Source organism: Motacilla alba, chromosome 19 (genome assembly GCF_015832195.1).
Source record: "Motacilla alba alba isolate MOTALB_02 chromosome 19, Motacilla_alba_V1.0_pri, whole genome shotgun sequence".
NCBI lineage: Eukaryota > Metazoa > Chordata > Aves > Passeriformes > Motacillidae > Motacilla > Motacilla alba.
The window spans coordinates 3,922,074-3,941,960 of record NC_052034.1 but is presented as its reverse complement, the minus strand read 5'-3'; the positions used below and the strand labels follow the sequence as shown (position 1 = coordinate 3,941,960).

The window sequence follows — 19,887 nt, the reverse complement described above, 5'->3', positions numbered from 1 at the left end:
ATACCACTTTTATGCAAATGCCACAACCTATTTGAACAGTTTTCAGTAATCAGTGGGTAGTAAGAGGCCTCTTAAGCATCGCATTTGTTTCATCACAAGCAGCAAAGAAATAAAAAAGATGAGAAATCCCCAACGACTCTGCTCAGTCAACAGGAAGCCCATCCACTGCGCAGGGTGAGCTCAGCTGCGTGAAGGGATGGGCAGGAAGGGTAAGGGGTCAGGTTCCCCTGCCTGCACATTCCCACCACATCCCGGACGGAGTCCGAGGCTGTCTTCTGCAGCCGTACAAACCCAGAGCACACAACGCACTCTAGAATGGAGAAAACAACTGCTGCAGTCTGCCCTGATCCTACCAGGCTCTACAAGACATGAAGGGCTCATCAACCACTTTCTGTATTTCAAGCACTTCCAAGCAGAGCAACCCTCAGCTCATAAGGCAACTTCAGTGAGTGTTGACAGTGGTAACTGGAATGACTCTGCTGATCTTCCAGGCTTTTTGCAGCAGTTTCCAAGCATCTCCTCCTTGGCTCTTAAATATCATTGACTCTTAGCACAATGGTAAAATACTCACAAAGCTACAGTGCTTTACAATGGCACAGAAGCAATTAAAGATTTCCAATAACATGCTGCTCAGAGGATTGCAGTCTAATTGCTGAACGGTCAAGGGTTTTGGCAGCAATAACATTGTAAGGAGATAAAAAGGTTGTAAGGCTTCCCATACAAGAAATAAATAAATAAGCAGCTCTCCAAAGAATGGCAACAGCAGCCACACACCTATCCAAGTTCCTGACTTGGCACATGGCACAATTCAAGATTAGGTGGTCATGAAATTTCCCACCATAAAGGCCATGGCCGTGGGACAGAGGAAAATGAAAGGGGTGGGGGAGGACAAAGGGCCAAGCAGGTTATGGCACAGAGGTGGCAACACAATGAGCCTGAATTACCCAGTGCTGTCATTTACTGTACAGTCTGTAATGACCTGCACAGCCTCAGAACTTCCTCTTAGACTGGGAAGTGTTGCTTCTTCACACTCTGCACACAAGGGCTATCACTTAGAAGAAAAGTGATTATGAGAGAGAGCAACAGGCTGCTAATGCAGGTCTGAAAAGGACATTTTGTATCTACCTATCACTGAAAATAATTCAGTTTAACTTCTTGGTTTATTTTTTCCCCCTAAGAGCTCCACCATAAACTCACAATGCTGTGAAGAAAGTGTCTACTCCTGCTCCATCATTTTCCCCCTCAAAGTTTAAAATACATGTAAAAACTGAGTTAACATCTCATAACAGAATATAGCCTGGCACGAGGCAAGCACAAGAACCATGGAAAGCAGTGACCCTATCTGTGCTTTTAGATCCATGCGGCTCCTGAGTTTTGGAGCATGACGGAGTAAACAGGGCAGGAGTGCTTCAACATGTGCTCAACTGTGCCCAGCGAGGGCTCCCACTGCTGCCTGGCAGAAAGGAAGCCAAGGCAGAATCAAAAGTATTTAAACACAACAAAAAAAAAAAAAGCTTCAAAATGCCAGAGGATGCAGGCACCAAAGGGAGGTGGTCAATCCTCAGGTTCTGAACAAAGGCTGAGCATCCCTCTGCACCTTCCTGCCCTGCTGAAGGCAGCCTGGTAACTCACACAGGAAGGATGTGGCACAGTGAAAGCAAGAGCTGGGTTTTCTCAAACCCCAAGCCAGTGCCCTGATGGCTGGGTCATCCTGCCTTGTGACTGAGATAGAGAGGAAAACTGGGTGACAGAGGAATCTGGCATTATCAGAGAAACTTGGAAAAGCCACTTCAGGGACACCAGCAATGAATTGAATAACTCAAACTTGGCCAGAGGCAAAGGAAGCGGCTGCAGGCAGGAAGAACTGATCCATGGCAATTCCTCCAGGTTTCTTGTTAAAAACTCTTTGATATTTGCAGACTCTCTGAAGCTTCGCTTTTTTTCTTTCTATCTTTCCTATCAGCTGCCTTAGAGTTTTAATAGACCAAAGTAAATTTTGAATCCTACACACAAATAAACTAGTAAACCAGCAGAATTCCCCCTAGGTTCAGTGAGAGTAGCAAGACTTTCTGGAACAAGTTACAACTATAAATTCTGAGCATTTTGATAAACACAAGTCTCCCGGACATTATTTGAATCCTTGTGAACCTGAAATGAATTAGACCCAGACCAGCTGACTACATTACTGACTAAAAGCGTCAACACAAGAGTAATTTCTGCTGATCTCTGAAAGTCAGAGCTGATCAGCCAAATACATCTACTAAAGAATACACTGAAACAGAAGTTTCTGATAACGTTTGGGTCACCCCTGCCCTTCCCATTCCACAGAGAACACATTTTTAGCATAGCAAACAACTAAATCTGGATTTTTAGGTCTTGCCCATTATGAAATAAGGACATCCAATATTAATCAGCCTTTGTGAAGTTGTAATTAGGAGCACAAACTTTAAACGCTGGCCTTTACTAGGCCAGCCCGAGAGCCAAAGCACCATCCTGACTGAGAACACTAGCAAAATATTAATCCAGCACTCAGCCCTCTGAGAACACTTCTGCGTGGGCCAAAAGCTCTGTCATTCTCATGCTTATTAATCTTCCCTCACAGGAGGCAAAGGACAGCGTAAGCTCCACTCTGATAACTCTGTTATCTCTCTCCCCAGAAAAGGAAAGGGTGGTCCTTCCAAGTGGCCATTTAAACCACCACGAGGCACTTCACTGCAGGGACCCGTGTGACATGTGACGGAGGGAGCAGAGACGAGCAGCATTTCCCCTTTCTTTTGATCCCTTTCTGTACAGTCTCCAGCCGTGGGTTAAGTGTTTGAGCAGCGGATAAAACAAACACCTTAAAAGCACTGAAATTATTACCTGGCTACCTACTCTAGGCTCGGTAAATCATCCGGAGCTCCAAGGAAATGTTTCAGCCCACAGTATCTTGGGGTTTTTGCCACAACTCCAGAATTACTGCAACTTCCCAAAGCCCAGAGCATATCCAGTTTGCATCACTGCTTTGGAAGAACAGTTTAGGTACATCTGTCTTAAACCTACATTATCAGCAACCGCAGGGAAAGCCCTGATGTTTACAGGCAACACTGCGAACGGAAAAAATTACTAATTACAAACATTTTGGGTTGAGTGTGAAAGGCTCACAGAGACTTAGCTGAACTGATTACCAACTGCAGCAGTGATTGCTAGCGCTCACAAAAGAAGGCACAGAGTCCGGGGACTCATTTCCATATGAAGCATAAGCAGAGATATCTACTAAAGACTTCCAGCTGCAGTTCTAGCAGGAGCTTCTTGCGACAAGAACACAGTTCCAGGTGGGACCCAGCACTTTATCTGTAAGCCTTTCATGATGCTTTCAAGAGATAAAACAATCTGTTGGTTTCTTTAAAGAAGTATCAAGCATGGCTAGACCACAGCGACTATCTCTCTGAACGCCTTATCTACCACCCCATAGCTGCCACTTCCCTCCTTAATCCTTTCCAGCCAAACCCCACGACTCAGGCAGTGGCTGGTAATTGTTTATAAATTAAATGATTATTCGTATCTGCATATCAAAGGCAGGGGTTGCAGCTGGAGAGACTGATTTTCCATGCGGCTTAGGAGACACTCTGCACTTTACGACAGAGTTTGGGACAGAGGCACTCTGCCCAAGACTGACAGTATTTAACAACTGCAGCAGCGCACGTCTCTGCCTTGCGACCCGCAGGTGCTGAGTGTAAGGTCTCAGACCTGCTCCTGTGGCCGCGACCTGGGACACCCCAGCCCCGCAGTCCCCCAAGAGATCACATAAAGGGGCTGATCTCTGCTTTGAGCCCAAAACACGCCAATTATTGCGGGCCGGGGATCTGCAGCCCAGCCCGCCGGGGGTCCCGCACGGCCCCGCCGGGGAAGCGGCGGCTGCGGCGGGAGGCAGCGCAGCCCTGAGCTGCCCGGGCACACAGATCAGCGTAACCCCGAGAGAAGCGCTCGGATGGCACTCGGAGCGCTCGTAGGGAAAAAAAAAGAATAATCAGGGAAGTGAGCGGCGAGGGAGCAGCAGCTGCCGGGCGCTGCCGGGGCTTATCAGCACTTGCACACTGCGGTGCCGGCCAGGGGAAAGTTTGCCCGGAGGCAACCGGCGGCGGAGCGAACTACGGGGAACGGGGCGGGCGAGGAGAGAGAGGAGAGAGGGGAGAGAGGGGACAGCGGAGTGAGCGCAGCGCACGCCCGGGCAGGGGGAGCCGCCGGGAGCCGGGGCAGGCGGAGCGGCACCGGGGAGTCTCGGCGGCGTGTACCGGTACTCACAGCTGGGCGATGGCGCCCTGGGAGATGACGGCGTTGTCGGAGAAGTAGGGGATCATCGCTCCCCGCCGCGGCGGCCGCCCTGCCCCGCGGCATCGGCACCGCCGCTCTGCCCCGCGCCCGCCGCGCCGCCCCCGCCGCGCAGGCGCGCCCCGAGGGCGGGACCGGGACAGGCCCCGCCCCCTGCCCCGCCCACACCCGCACGTGGCGGCGCGGGGCTGCGGGGAAAGGGAGGGGACACCGGGACACCGGGGCCGGGACACCGGGACACCGGGATGGATCAGGGACACGCGGGACCGGGACCGGGATGGATCAGGGACAGGCGGGACCGGGACGCACGGATCAGCGACAGGCGGACGGTCCGCCCCGCTCACGGGCCGGGGTTCGGCTGCCGGTTCCCCCGGCGGGCGGCAGCGAGGGACGGGGCACAGCACCGCGCGCGGGTGCGCCCAGCTTTTCCTTTCCCTTCCCTTTTCACTTCCCCTTTCCCCCCCGCTCCTTTTTTCTCCTTCAGCTCAAGCCAGCGAGGCTGCACGTCCCGCAACCGGGTTTCATGCAGCACATCAAACGATGTTTTGCAAAAGGCAGGCAGCGACAACTCGGGTGCTTAGGAAACGACCTTAATTTCTCTCCTGCAGGAGACGGGGGGAAGAGTTCTTGGCAGTAACTTTCATATGCAGAGACGCGACAACTTGCTTTCTGCCAAAGGAGAAGAGAAGCAGCTGCCTTTCAGTGCTGTTTAATCTTTAGCTCCATCGCCCCTCGAGAAAAGGAAGAAAGGAAATTATTTAGAACAAAAGTCTTGTCGTTTGGCCGCTGGGAATTCAGATGTTACAGTGCGAGGGAAACTTAATACGGTTTTCCACCGGGGAGAGCCGGGGGCAGCTCGATCCCACCCTGCACTGCCCATCCCGGACCGGCATTCTCCAGCCCTTACACCCAGCAAGCAGCGCAGGCGAACAACCAAGGAGCCTTGGATTGGAAGCAAGCTCAGTTTTGTGTTTCCCAGAGGAATGCATGACATCCCGGCACGGAGGAACACGATATACCAGTCTTAAGTCATCTGCTCTAGGTGGCACATGCCCAGCAAGGAGGCACAAGTGAGCTGGCAGGGGAAGATGTGAGTTTAAACGCAACTACTTGTTAATGACACCTACTCAAGAGCAAAAAATACCAAGGCATCAACTGCAGAGCTGCCCCTGTGATCTGGCAGCAGAGCTGGAAGCCAAAAGCTTCATCAGCTTTATTTCCAATTATTAACTAAAAGTTTCAGAGAACCAGAGAGGGGTTGAAAAAAACCAACACAGTGTCATGGCAGCTGCTTCAGGTCTTGACAGGAGACTTGACATGAACAAGAAGAGACTTGTCTGAAAGGTTTTGACCATCTCCACTTCAGGGATGGGCAGAGAAAAGGGCAAAGCAGTGGAATTTGTGATTCTGCAAGTTTTGCTAGGGTATTGTTTGGTTGCAATAATTTAAGCAGTGTCATCCTATATAGCCAAGAGCGCAGCTCTGGTAATGGTGCCTCACAGCTGTAAAGAAAATGCAGTGCCAGCTTGCTGCAATGCCAAAAAAAAGTCATTTTGTTAGGCAGAAATGAAGTCAGTTGCAAGAAGCAATGGAAAAATCAGGACTAAGAAATGGAGGGTAACTCAATCCTTCCAGAGGTCAGGAGACTGGCAAGAACCTCATATTCAGTAGTAACACATACCACACATTCACAGACTGAAAAACAAGCTCAGAACTTCTATTCTAATTAATAACTTAAGGGCTTTATTCAAGCATTGTAGAAGACTAAATGTACTTAGATACTGTCCAGACACGTCAGATTTCTTACACTTAACTACCATTACAAGGCAAGCCCTTAAAACCTGCTGAAAACAAGTGCAGTGATTAACTACAAGCAGCTACTCATAACATATGGGTAATAGATTTGTAAATGAATTAGTCCTGGATTAATACAATCATGCACTGCATCTCCATATGCCAGGGAACCAAGTGATGACAGAAATATCCCATTTGTTTTCTTTTTGAACCTTTAGAGAACAGACATAGGAAATCCTCAAATAAGTTAGTATCTTGAAATCTGCATTAAAAAAAGCTATTTGAACTTGGATTTGTTGCCATAAAGATCGAAACCCCAGCCTGAAAGTGGCACTGCTTTCAGGTGCATGTTAGGGAGGTTAGCATTTCAGTTCCCACTGTCCATTTGTGAAGACTCAGAGAATCATTAAGGTTGGAAAAGACCTCCAAGATCAAATCAAATCTTTGACCCATCACCGTGCTGTAAACTAGACAACAGCAATAAATGCTGTGTTATTTTCCTATTTTGTTTTTAACATCAGACTTAAGGAATAACTCTATTTCTTTGTCAAAGTTGCTCCTATGTTTAGACACGAGTAAAAGTTTAGACCCAGTAAATTGAGGAGGAGGATGCAGGAGCAAAGAGCAGGCAGAAAGAAAAGGATGCATGAGACAGAGTTCAGGCAGCAAGCCACAAGACAGCCAAGAAACTGCTCCTGGCTGGAAGCAGGTGCACTCTGCTGGGACAAATACACGAAGAATTTAAAGTGCAGAAAATTGCAGTGATGACAGGTAGCAGCCTAAATCACCGCGGTGCTGCAACAGAGCATGTGAGCAGAGCCATTAATCACTGCATGACAAGATGTAAATACGCCTGTCTGGGGTCTCAAGTGCTGCCCAGCCCAGTGCACCAAATGCCGCTTTGCTGCAGGGCAAAGGGCACTGCTTGTCTGAGCTCTGCTCAGCATTTCCCACTCCCCAGGAGGCCCCAGGAGCAGCGGGGCAGGCAGCAAACCCCGCAAGGCACCGTGACACCACAAGGCTGTGGGGCAGCAGGATCCCATTTAACCTTTGAACACCACACAAACTAATAAACTGGAGTTATATACAGCACGTGAGACACGCTGTAAAAACACCCATCCCCAAACCCTGGCTACACTAAGGCAGCAGCTAGAACCAGTTATGGAAGCACAATTGAAAAAAAAAAAACCTAACACTGTGAGGGATGTCTGAGCAAGCACTTCAGGAGGGGGGAGCAGAGGGAATGCCACCAGAGCTGCCTCTCGAAAGAAGTTTCAGGGGCTGGAAGGAGAACATGCATGCACAAATCTCTCATATTGACTTGTAGTGATCAGTCTGGCAGACGAGGCTGACAACATATTGTTTATTCATACAGTCATTGTTTTCCCCTGTGTCTGCATTGCAAAACTCCACAATCACAGCAGCTTGCACAGTCCCTTCAGCTGTTTCGCTTTCCTGGTGCATTTTAGCAGTTTTTGATCTCACACTGGTGTAACAGAGTAATTCTGTGTTCTACACAGGACTAGCACTTGCTAATGGGCCAGGTCCCAGGGCACAGGTCAGGCTTGGCAGTGGCATGCCCAGATTTGACACTTGCAGGAGGCATGCTCAGAGCTGGACAGCCAGTCGTGTCAGTGCACATAGTCCACATGCAAACAGGGCATTCATCAAGCTTCTGTTTCCATCCAAGATCAACAGCTTCAGGCTGAATTGCTGCTTCTTGTCAGACCACACAAAGGTGTGGGTGTCATCGTGTTCCACCCACTCCTATCCCACAGGGGCTTGCTGAGCATCTGCTCACGTGTTAACGTGATTAAATCCGCAGCATGATTGTTTTATTAGGCATCTTCAATTTTTAGTCTACACTAAGGAGGACCTGGATGACCTCTTCTCATTTTATAGTACACCTACCAGTGAGATTTTCTCCAGTCCCCTCAATTCTCTCTTTTTGAAGAACCCTAATGAACACAATATACTGTCATAGTCTTTCTAACTCCAGTGGGTGTCAAGGGTTGGGCATTATTAAGCCCGTTTGGACTGAAGTCCAGGTACTCTCTGCAAAAGCAAGGAATGTTCTGTTCCTACAAACATGGAAAGTACTACAGCTGTAACACTGGTCATGTTCAAGGTAAAGGGGACAGTGGGAGGCCGTCACACATAGGAATTTTGCCCTCAATCATTATTATCAGTATCACAGATAAGGCAATGCAGAACCCAAACCCATGTTTTCAGGGGATTATGAAAAAAACCTTGTGAAGCTGCTGTGACAAACAAACCTCCCCCTCACCCCCAGCACATCCTCTCCCTGCCGAGCGATGTGCCACGGCCGTGTCTGCTCAGCCACCTTTACTGCACATGTGGAAAGTTTATTCTGTACTGTTCAACAGCTGTTTCCGGTGATATTTATCAAAAGTCAGCGAGTTTTAAAAACAACACGTCCCTGCCCGCAGCCGAGCACGGGAGTCTTGCACAGGCACCGCCGGGGAGCAGAGGTAGCAAGTTCATTTCCTTGTGCAGAGGTGGGGCCAAGTCTTTTTTTGTTCTCACCGGCAGCTACACTCAGTCTTTGTCCACAAAGGCAGCTGTCTCTGCATCAGCTCTGGTGGGAAAAGGGTCCAAAGGGGTAGCCTTGAAAAATTTGCTGCCACACTGAGCTCTCTGAGGGTCACAGGACCTGATGACCCTGCATTTTTGGTGGGAAGTCATCCTTTTACTGGAGGATATGTGGCTTTAAGCACTGAACGGAGTCGATAGATGAGTGTGAGTGGATTAAGGGTCCAAATAGATGATTTATTTGGGAAGAGCCTTAAATTTGTGCAGCAAACCTGTAAATAGGTAGAGACCAACTGGCTAAGAGTAGCACTCATCTCCTACTGCTGCCTCCACACCTCAGAGGAGAAGCTGATCAGTCAGAGGCCTTCTGGATGGTTCTGGCATGGGAGACAAAACCTTCTGCATTCTGCAGCCCAATTTATCAGGAAAACATGAACGATTTCAGTAGCAGCCATCATAAACAAGCCAATGCACGCAGGGCAGAAGGAGAGAGAGTACAGCACAGACACAAAGCTTTCCCAGCGATAACAGACATACCACCCACCAAGGCAGGGCTTACATACACCAGCTGGATTACACACAGCCAGGGGAACTTAACCAAGTAATTATAAAGGAGCCCATATCTAGTTAAAACAAAACCAAACCAAACAAAAACCAAAAAAAGAAAAAAAAAAAAAAGGCAGGGGGAGGCAGGAACAGGGAAAGCACGCAAAACTGTACTTTAATCCTGAAGAACCAGTCAGAACAGGAAGCCACATTCTAAATTTGGTTATTTAAGCTGTCAAAGAGTATTTCTGTTTCCAGTTCTTGAGCAAAGAAATCAGCCAAGTACAGGGGTAGGGAGATAAGCATCACTGAAAGAACAAACCCCTGCTTTTAAAGCCCTTTGGTCAGCTGCCCATCATGATCGATGATTAGGCTGCCTAGTTGAGAATTCAACACCTATTTTGCAATATTATCAGTTCATTAAACCCTTCCCTCACCAGGCCCACATCCAATCACTGTACAGTTTACTTATCATTAAATCTTCGAGGGTCTGACACAGAGAGGTCAATGCTCAATTACACCTTTTTTACAGAGCCTGAAGCAAAGATGACCGAAGGGACCCGAGCAGGAAAAGGGGCACAAGCAGCAATGTCTGCTCTCAACAAGCAACACCAGTGTAGGTGATGTATTATTTCAGTGACCTGTGGAAAAAAAAAGATCTAAATCCTCCCAAATGCCAAACCATCCACTCACCCAATTTTATAAAGGAATGTTTTTCATGCAAAGCTGAATGGCAATGAGTCCAGAAACCCTGGCTCAGATTATCAAAATACTTTTAAGTGTCTGAAATCCACAAAATGCTGAAAACTCTGAAGATTCATGCTTAGCTTTGAAGTCTTGCGAAGGTGTCTCACCAGGCAAGGGAATTTCAGAGTTTCTATTCTAAAGGAACAGAAATCCTTTAGCTTAGAGCACCTGGTTCATGCTCAGCAGGAGACAGAAGAACGTATGGAATCCTTAAGGCACCTCCTGGTCAGCCCCTCCTCTGTGACCCTCCGAAGGAGCACAAGTGTGTGGGAGCAGCTGTTCTGGACTCTGGACCCTTTTGGTAGCTGAAGGATCTGACCCACCTTCATTCCTTTTACCTCCCAGCTTGTCCTTGCCCGGTTCCTCATTCTCCTCTGTTCACACGCTTAGAATGACAAATTCAAAACCACTTTTCATATGCATTCAGATTTTGAGCTAGCTCCCTGTGTTTACCTGGTAATTTGGCAACGCAACGATATTACTCTGCTTGATCCTTCAGCCTGAAGATCACACCTGAAATCATCTCACACATTATTGTGATCCACAGGTATGTCATCGGACTGGACTGAACACGCCGCAACCACAAACACAGACCTTGCAGTGAACCAGCCCTGCAGATACCTGTTACTAATCTAATAAATCCAAATTTTACTGCCAGTTCAATACCTTTGCTCACAGTTTGGTGATAAAAGAACTGGTATTCAAAAATGATGGCCACTGTAATGAATCTGGCCCACAGAACTTTTTCTGGTGGTCAGCAGAGCTGGCAAATGACCAGAACTGTTCTTTATCTCAGCATTACACTCTCCCCAAGCAGCTGTAGTAAATGCCAGAGAGAGGCTGAGCTGTCACTGAAAGGAAAGACAGAAAGATGAATTCAGGAAACACATTCTAAAGATAAGGTTCATACTACAAGAGCTTAGTAATCTCCAGCACGGATAAACACACGTTTTCCTGTACAGCACACACAGAGCCCCATCTTACTCAAGATGGAGTTAGCAAACTGTCCTGCACACCCAATAAAGATCCAGCTACTGTTCAAGTACCAACAGAGTAATTGTTTGGCAGCTGCAGCAGCAAGCAAAGGCAGCACAAGGAAGGTTTAGCTGCCAGAACTCTCAGCACACGGCTTTTGGAAGTGTCTCTTGTAACACCAGAGAGGTTTTAAGGATAACCAGGAGGGGCAGGAGCCTGCCACAGGAGCACCAAATGGTGATGACACACATCTCCAAAAGTCACAGCAGTCACAGGATGCTGCAGATCCCCACATCTCAGTGTGACTGAGCCTTTGGAAGTGCAGTCAATTCAGTATCACACGATCACCCCCCCTTTCTCACTAACAGATATTGTACAAAGGGTCTCAGTTTAAAAATCAAACACCTTGGCTTACAGTTTATTGAGCTGCTGCCCTGCAGAAGAAAGCACATGAACCTATTCCATTTACTCTTTGAAAAGCAACTTTTATACTGCTATAAACCATCAGCTCCTGCATCAGACTGTGGTCTTCTGCTCCTAAAACAAAGGTATTTACTCACAGCTTGAGACCTTGAGGCAACTTGGCACATCCAACTGTTATCGTGGCAATAATCTGATTTGCCTTCCTTCCCAGTTCACTCCTGGAAGGAACTATTTTGACTTAAAAAAAACAAACCAGAAGGTAACCATACTTGTGCTGCAGAAGGTGTGGGGCTTTTTTTCTTTTTAAATTATAATTTAACACCACACTCTTGCCTCCACTTGAAGAGGGGAGGACAAGCACTTTCTGAGAACACTTTCAGGCAACAAGCTTCAGATTTCAAGCCGGATATAATCACTTTCTGTGGCACCTGAAGGGAACGACAGGCTCCTCAGCTTTACCTGAGCAAACGGACTTTAGTCTGACCCACTGCCAGGCCATAAAAGTTCAAAGAATGCCTCTGAAGTCCCTGGCAGCCTCACTAGGCAATACAGCTCACCCAATTTTATATGCTCAGTTACTGAGCAGCCTCAAATGCTGCATTTCAGCAACCAGAGCAGTTTCAAGGCACACAGAAGTGGTAAAATCATGATGGTGTGGAAATAGAGGCACCATTTAAAACATAAAAACCCAAAAAGCAAGCAGCAGATCCTGACAGCAAACCCAATGCAGCTGCAGCACCGCTGCTGCCCCGGGCCCGGAGATGTCGTTTGTCAGCAAAACAAAGATGCTGAATCCTTGCAACCTTGGCACAGAGCACACAAAACCTGAATGTCAATACCTCAGCGGGTGTAAACACAACTCACAGCTCAATACATGTGGTTTTAGGCAAATTTTAACAACCTGGGGATGTTGCAAAGAGCTCGTTAACACAGATGCTCCATTAAGAGTGTATTCAGTGTGGCAGCAGCATGTCTGGGGACAGGAGGGATGTGCAGGCCAGCTTAGCTCCACAGCCTCCAGACAGCCTAATAAAAATGTCAGAACATAGCTATGAAGGTAATAAATGTAATAAATAGATTGTTCAGGACATCTGCTTATGCAGCACTGTCTTGGTTCCACTAGCCAAGAGTGACAGGCACTGGCTCGATTGGAGACTTCAGAGCAAGAGCCTGGACCTGTGTCAGGGCTTTGGGGATCTCACCCATAAAATGCATGAATGATCACCTCTACAGCTGGACAGGAGGAGGGCTTGGGTGTGAGAAAAAATATTGCAGAAACCAAGCTGGTTTCACCTATTTGTTCAGCTTCAGGTATTGGCAGCATTAACTTGCTGTTTGTTTTTTTTTTTTTAATAATGGTTGGAATATTTGTAGAAGTCAGATCTATGTTCACTATACCCAAGTACTTTCCTCAGCAGGAAAACAAATCATTCCTCTTTGCATCAACACAAAAGAGTTGGACAGGAAATGCCATTTCAAGCACCTTCCAAAGATGACTGCAGAGCACACAGGAACTCTCTTTCTGCACTCTGATATCTCTTTCCATCTTTTGGACAAAAGTTTAAGCAGATTCTGCTAATTCCCAAAGCAGAAAGCTCCTCAGTCCACGATGGTGCTGTCGAGTGCAGACTTGTCAGGTCATTTGAATGCTTAGTCGAGCAGGTTTATGTTTAAACAGCATTTTCACACAGTTCTCCCTTCTCTGTGAGACCCAGGCAACCACAGGCCCCTCTGGTGTTAGATTAAAAAAGCACACGTCAGCAAACACACAGATCATTTTGTTTAAGTATGGTGATCACTTACAAGTTTAAGCTTCTGTTTGTAACTTATTTCTCTGCCTCTTTGGAGGACATTTCAGTCTGCTGCTCTTCACAGTCTCTGCTCAACAAACACTGTCCCTCGTGCAGTCCTGCTGCCAGGCTTTCCTCCATGTTCCCCTCACCTCAGTATATATCCCATACCTCATCAGGGAGGAAAGATAAACAGCAGAAACCCAACACAAGAAGCTATCTAGATTTTGCTAACCACAGGATTAGCAGTGCTGTTGAGCTGGATCTGAGTGTAACATTTCTTCTGAGACAGCAATCCCCAGGCTGTGCGGAGACGTGAGGACACAGGAATGGAAGTGAAGGCTCTACCCAGTGATTGTCAAGACTGACCACTGCAAAAATCTTCTGACACTAAACAAGTCCATGTGCTTATGCTTAGCATTAACACCTTTGTGCTCTAAGATCATATTTAATAACCTTTGAAAAGTTATTTTGTTTATGCAAACACACATTTAGTCCTCCCACAGTACTCCTGGCTTCAGTGTCCAGTGACCAGGATGAGTTTGGACATGCCTGACGCCTGACACGCTGAGGTAGCACATGAACACATTTTCCATGACCGCAGGAGACAAAAGGTCTCCTCACCAGAAGAATTTTACAAACAGCAAAAAAAAATCCCACCCCAAACACTGACCACTGCCTGGAGCTGCAGCCAGGTCACCTGAAAGAAGCCTCAGGAGAACCGGGCCATGCCCAGGCAGGCAGTGAGGAATGTCAGGCTACTGCAGAGCACTACCTGAGTGACACTGCAGCTGGAAACACACTTTTCCTTTTAAGCCAAACTCAATCTGTAGCCTTTTTACTGCCTGGATTTTTAATAGCTGCTACTTGCTATGTTCTTGTGAAAACTGGGGATTAGATATGCTCAGGAAGTGTTTATGGACATCTGCTGCTCCTCCACAGCAGGACTCCAGGTTCACTACTTACCCCATTTGACTCTATTATTTTTATCCTACTGTAATCAAACACATTTAACACCCACCCCCTTGTTTTTCCCCAGAAGCAGTTTGGTTTTAGTTAGCTCTGTGACCCCAGTAACAGGAGTCACAGAGCTCAGATCACCACATCAACAGCAGGTTGTCATTTCCTACCCCAGGAAGTTATTTCAAATATATTAAAAAAAATGCTCATTTCAGACCTAACCTACAATGGTTGCTAAGTGCCCACAACAATGAAATACCTCCCATCCCTTCCAATACATTATGTATACTGAGATCAAGTCATGAGTTGATCTTGTGACTGCTGGAAGGCCAAGAGTAAAATGAAAAATTGGAGTTTAGCTGAGTTCACTTTGAGCCTTCGGGAATTGTGCTTTCCAGCTTTCCTCTCGCTCATGAAAGCTGTAAAATGAAGAAACAGCAATTCTTAAATCTTCATTTAGGGCTAGAAGACCGAAGTAAACAGGGCAGTCACCTTCCCTGAGCCACAGAATCACAGAACTACAGTGAAATCATGGGAATGTGCAACCAAGACAGCTTTTACTTTTGCAGATTCATCCAAGCTGGCCCCAAAACACAAAGCCCAGATCTCGTTCAAGTAGTTTAAATGCCAGATATTATGGCTTCTGTGGCTACCTACTCACACAAACACCATTAAGCAAAGAACTGTAACAGTCAGAGAGCTCATAAAGGGAGAACCACTTCACCTTCACTTCCCCTTTACTCCCTCTGGAGGGAATCTGAAGCCTTTCACATAATCTGGCTGCAACATTTTAAGCCTAAAAAGTGTTCCTGCAATTGGAGAAGTCACCTGATAGATACAATTTTTGCTTTTATTAGGTTCATCTGAAATAATTTTTTGATGGCATAGAGGAAAGGAGATAAAGCTTACAAGACCCAAAGAAGTCTTACCCTGCAGACAATACCTACATTATAAAAATCACCATTACTTGTCACCATTCAATCAGCTGAGTTTCAATGTTTATTTTTCAGCAAATAATATTAACCAAAAAAAGCTCTTCCTGAGGCAACTGAAATCCACCTTTACAAGAAGTGAACACCTCGCTGCAAAACAATCCCAATTAAACAAACAAAAAAAAAACCACCAACCCTGCAAATTCTCAGTGTCTCCTAATTTTTGAGAATAAATTTGACTACCTGCATCAGCAGCAAATATCCACAAATCCTCAACGTGCTATTTAAGCAGCAGGTGCTGGTATGGATCAGGATCACCCCTGATGGCAACAGGGACTTTTTAACCAGAGAACAAGAGTTTATTAGTCTGGTTATGCCTCTCAGAATACTCTGCTGGTGGACTAAATCCTGAGAAGCCACACAGGACACTGGAGGGAGCTACAGAAACAGCAGTTTGGAGAATATATTCTCTGACATCTTTGCCAACTGTTCTCCATATTTATTTTTTAGTGTGCAGCCTGACTCTTCCCATTTCCTGCTGCAGCAAACCCTTTACTAGAACCCATTTTTCAGTAAGGCTCATTTAAGATGGTTGTGCAACATCAACAACAGGCAGAAAGTGATGGGTGTTTGCAGGACATGCCAGAGGAACAGCAAAAGCCCTGTGGAACATTCCACACAGCCAGGCATCCTCGAGGACTCCTGTGAGCCCCGAGTGACAATCTTACCTTCTGGGCTGGGACCGGCATTCTTCTTCCCCGCTGTCTGCCTCCTGCAAACACAAGGAAAGGAGAGAAACGTTAATATCTTTTAAAACATGCAGAAAGCAGAGGCTTGCATTTCACTGGTTTGATTGTGTAAGGCAAGGGGAACTCTCCCTGCTCCTGCATGCAGCTGTCACTAGAGAGGAACTCACTTTCTGCTCAGCTGTCACTTCATGTTCTCTCAAAAGCCTTTTCAAAACTCAACGTTACAGGAATTTTTGCCCCTGCAGGATTTTGCATGCTTTTGCATGGACTTACAGTGACCCCTGCCAAATATGGCAGGCCAAGAGCCAAACACATAGTTCACTTCTGGGCAAAAATCTCTGAGTTTTTATTACCTTTATGGAGATCATATTAATTCATAGTCCAGTCAGCAGGCAAGTGTAAAAATCCACAAAACCAGCATGTAATAAACCTGACACATCAGACTGTGTGAGCACAGATATGACCAGGAAGGAGAAATTTGACATATTACACTGCATTAGATGAGATATTAATATGCACAATCTCTAATGTGCTGTGGAATTTTACTAGGCCTACCTACTACAGCCCAAAGCAATACCTCAGCAGAGAGATCTCAGCAATTAATTCTGCTTCACAGTACATTTACATACACCCTGCCAGGCACTGGAGACAGGGTGCAGTATCTGTTCTATTAGTGACAACTTACTATGTTTGAGCAGGTCCACAGGGAAAAAGCATTTTAAAACATACCAAGGGTTTTGTCAGGGCAGGGGCATCCCATGAAAACCAGAGTTCAGACAGAGAAAGGAAAAAGGTAATTTTGTTCTTGGTTGCTCTGAGCTTCCCTCCTGCAGGTCTCCTTTGGCAATCCTGCCAGAACATAAGTTCCAATTGAGTTCCCTGTGGGTTTACAAGAAGTTGACTGGGGGGAGTAAGAGAAAGAGGTCAAGAGGGAGGGGAAGATGTTTCATTACATGTAGAATTGCTAAAGACACGATGGGGTTTTTGAATAAAAATTGTGTATTTAGCAAGAGAACAAGTTCCTCAAACTCCACAGTAAGGCAAAACAACTGAAAGAGCCCTTGAAGTGTCGTTTGTGCTGCCCAGGAACTCAAGCTATGCAAACATTTTTAGTGTTATAATGAACAGCCATTTCTACCTGCCAAGAAAAATCCTCGTCACAGCAATTGGCAAGCCTGGTCTGCCATAGCCAAAAGTCCCACAAATGACAGGAGAAGATCCTGAAATATGTAGATCATTATCTTAGCTCCCCTCAAAATTCAACCCTAAGGAGCTCAGTGTGGAGGAGGCCAGACACAGCCCAATTAATCACCATCTGTCTCTGCTGAAACTCTTACAGCTCTTTGGTACCAGACATAGATGTAGCAGGTTTGTGTGAGGAGCACATTCACTCAGAATATAACTGACTATGAAAACAGAACTGTAGACAAGTGTGATTTGAGCAAGAGACGCATTGCCAGTACCTGGGATGCTGTCTGGAACAAAACTAACCCTCAGCAGCCTCCTCCTCATCAGCAGCTCTGACCAGCCAGCAGCTTACTTCTTCCCTGGACCTCATGTTTTGTCCTGGATTAACAGAGCGGTCAGATTCAGGTATCTGAACCACCCTCACCCCATCCTTCTGCAAATGCATCCATGGACAGAGAGCGTCCAAGAAGATACAGCCAAGGCTCCCGCGTTTCACAGATTCCACTCCAAACGGCTGCAGCCACACAACATGCCCCGATGCCCGAGGGGAGCCCGGGCGGCTGCAGGGACGCTTCTCCCCGCTAGAGGGGAGGGCAGGACAGCGATGTGCCCGCTCAGGTGCCGCTCCCGGGAGGAACACGCTCCAAGGGGACACGGCTCCAGCACTGACACGGCCCCACAAGCAGCACCTCCACGCTTCCTCGCCATTTCCAGCCTGTTTCCAAAGGCGAAGAAGTATTGCTGCCAGGACAACAATTCATCAGCCAGGACGCGGCTCCAACACTCCTTTCTGAGGACATCTTTGAGAAGGAACATGCTCGGACAGCATCCTTGGAAAGCAAATGCAGCCATTTGGAGGTGTGACACCACTCCAGCTTTCACAGCTGCCTTTGCACAGGTGGGGACGAGAACTTTGGATGCTGCCCCAGCTCTGGGTTCCTTGCAGCACCCGTGATGTGACCACAGAGACAGACCAAAGAAATGGCAGCTGCCACAAATGCTCCTTGGAGATTCCTGATGTTGGATTGCTCCAGCCTCAAACCAGCCTCCTCCACCAGGCTGCACAGAGGAGGAAGCTGAGCAGCACTGATGAGCTCCAGAGGGAGTCATGCCCTGCTTTCCTTGACCAGAAACAGAGGCCTCAGGGGAAATGGAAGGAATGAGTCGCATAGCTCTAAACTAGGCCACGATATTAAATGCAGTTTAAAGTGAAAGATGAAAAATTCCATCCCTGCTCCTTTCAGGCCATGTAGGACAGAATATGCAAAACATTAATCCTGTTTGTGCTTTGATCCACTGCCAACTATCTGTCATCAAAAGGGCAAGGGAGAGGAGAGAAATTTTGGAGTGCTGTTCTGTTCTATACAATGGGAGTCACTCCATGTCACGCAAATAATTCTGCTCTTATAAATCTCCTTTTTGCAGACTGATGTAATGATAAACAAGATTCAATCTCCACTCTTACGTACAGGGACTGGAGCTGTCTGCTTGGATTTAACATCAGGAACATCACAGCAAGTTCCTGCACTGTAAGATACGATTATTAGCCTAAGTCATGCGCCTAATAATCACTACATTTCTATTAACCAAGGAACATTTCACACAGACTACACCCTAAAAAAACATCTTTCAAAGCTTAAAAGGATTCCCATTTAATAACTGCTGGCTAAGTATGATTTTATGCCAACATACCTGACTGTATAGACAATGCCTGGGAAGTGTTTTTATCAGGAGTGAGTGGTCACAGCCAGCAAATATCAAGAGAGCACCAACAATTTAGAGTTTTCACCCCATAAGTCAACGTGTTACTTGTAGCTGTGAGGTGAACACTTCAGACACTACAGAATATTAGTCAATTTAATTAACCCACAGCAACATTCAGATGTATCCATGACATCAGAGGGGCTTTTCATTTAACATGGTCAAACGTCCACCATGTGGACAGCTTTGGACTCAGTCTCAAAGGAGGAACTACAGAGCAAAGGACTGTAATTAAGTGAGCAGTCTCCCACCTCCCTGCCTACTCTTTCCCTGCCTACATCCCACCCAGTTGCTCAGACACACACTAAGCGTCTCTGAGCTGAACATGACCTCTCCTGGGAAGAAGGCAGCTGCTTCAGTCAAATCAGAGGCTGTGCAACCAGGCACTGACCCAGTCCTTAAACCATGCCAATGCTCCTTTCACAGCACCCACCAGTGTCCCAGTGTCCCTTTGTGGGGGCTGCAGCCACACAGAGCACTGCACGCTTCTCCATACGGGAGCTCTCCTCGTGTGCCAGCAAATATTAAGCAAGTCAGTACAAAAGCCACCCTCCCACAACTATTTCCCAACACATGGATAACCCAGTCTGGTCAAGTCTTGCAGAGGGTGCCACTGCTGCAGCCACAGCCTCTCCTCTAATGCAACACAAGGCACACAGAGATAAGAGCATCCACTGGCGATCACATTCCTCAGGGGAGAACTCAACTCCTGACACAGACACGTGGTGACAGTGGACATGCCCTGGGGTACCCAACACCTGCACGGAACTGGCACCAGGTGCCCAAAGAAGCAACGCAGTGGAAGCTTATGAAGTCCAAAGGATGACGATCTGTGCGTGGACATCACACGGAACTGAAGTTCAATGCCTTCCAAGATGAAATATTTGATAGATTCCTGTTCAACAGCAGACAGTGCACAAAGCTGGTCCTATCAATAATCTCAAATCATCTGCTGGAACAAAGCAAGACAAATGTTTGAGTCGCACTGCCAAATATCTATTACACATTTCTGTAGCAGAGGGACTTTTCTGCAGTAGTCTGAGTTGTATCAATCTCTTAAATAAACTGTGTGAGCAAAAAGCCCACACATGCTGCATTTGCAGTATGGCTGAAGTGCCAGCAACAACACTGCCTGGGAAAACGAAACAAGGGCTGACT

The 19,887-nt window shown here is 46.8% G+C and overlaps 1 protein-coding gene across 5 annotated transcripts in view; it reads right to left on the bottom strand.

Moving 5' to 3' along the window:
• SSH2 (slingshot protein phosphatase 2) overlaps positions 1-19,887 on the bottom strand; it is a 90,118-nt gene that overhangs the window by 46,620 nt on the left and 23,611 nt on the right. For 4 of the 5 annotated variants that reach the window (XM_038157852.1, XM_038157853.1, XM_038157848.1 and 1 more), the window contains one exon: positions 15,760-15,803. In XM_038157852.1, the coding sequence (XP_038013780.1) occupies positions 15,760-15,803 (44 nt within the window). Of the gene's footprint in view, positions 1-4,284; positions 4,440-15,759; positions 15,804-19,887 lie in introns of those variants that run through there. The other variant, XM_038157850.1, reaches the window with a different exon arrangement.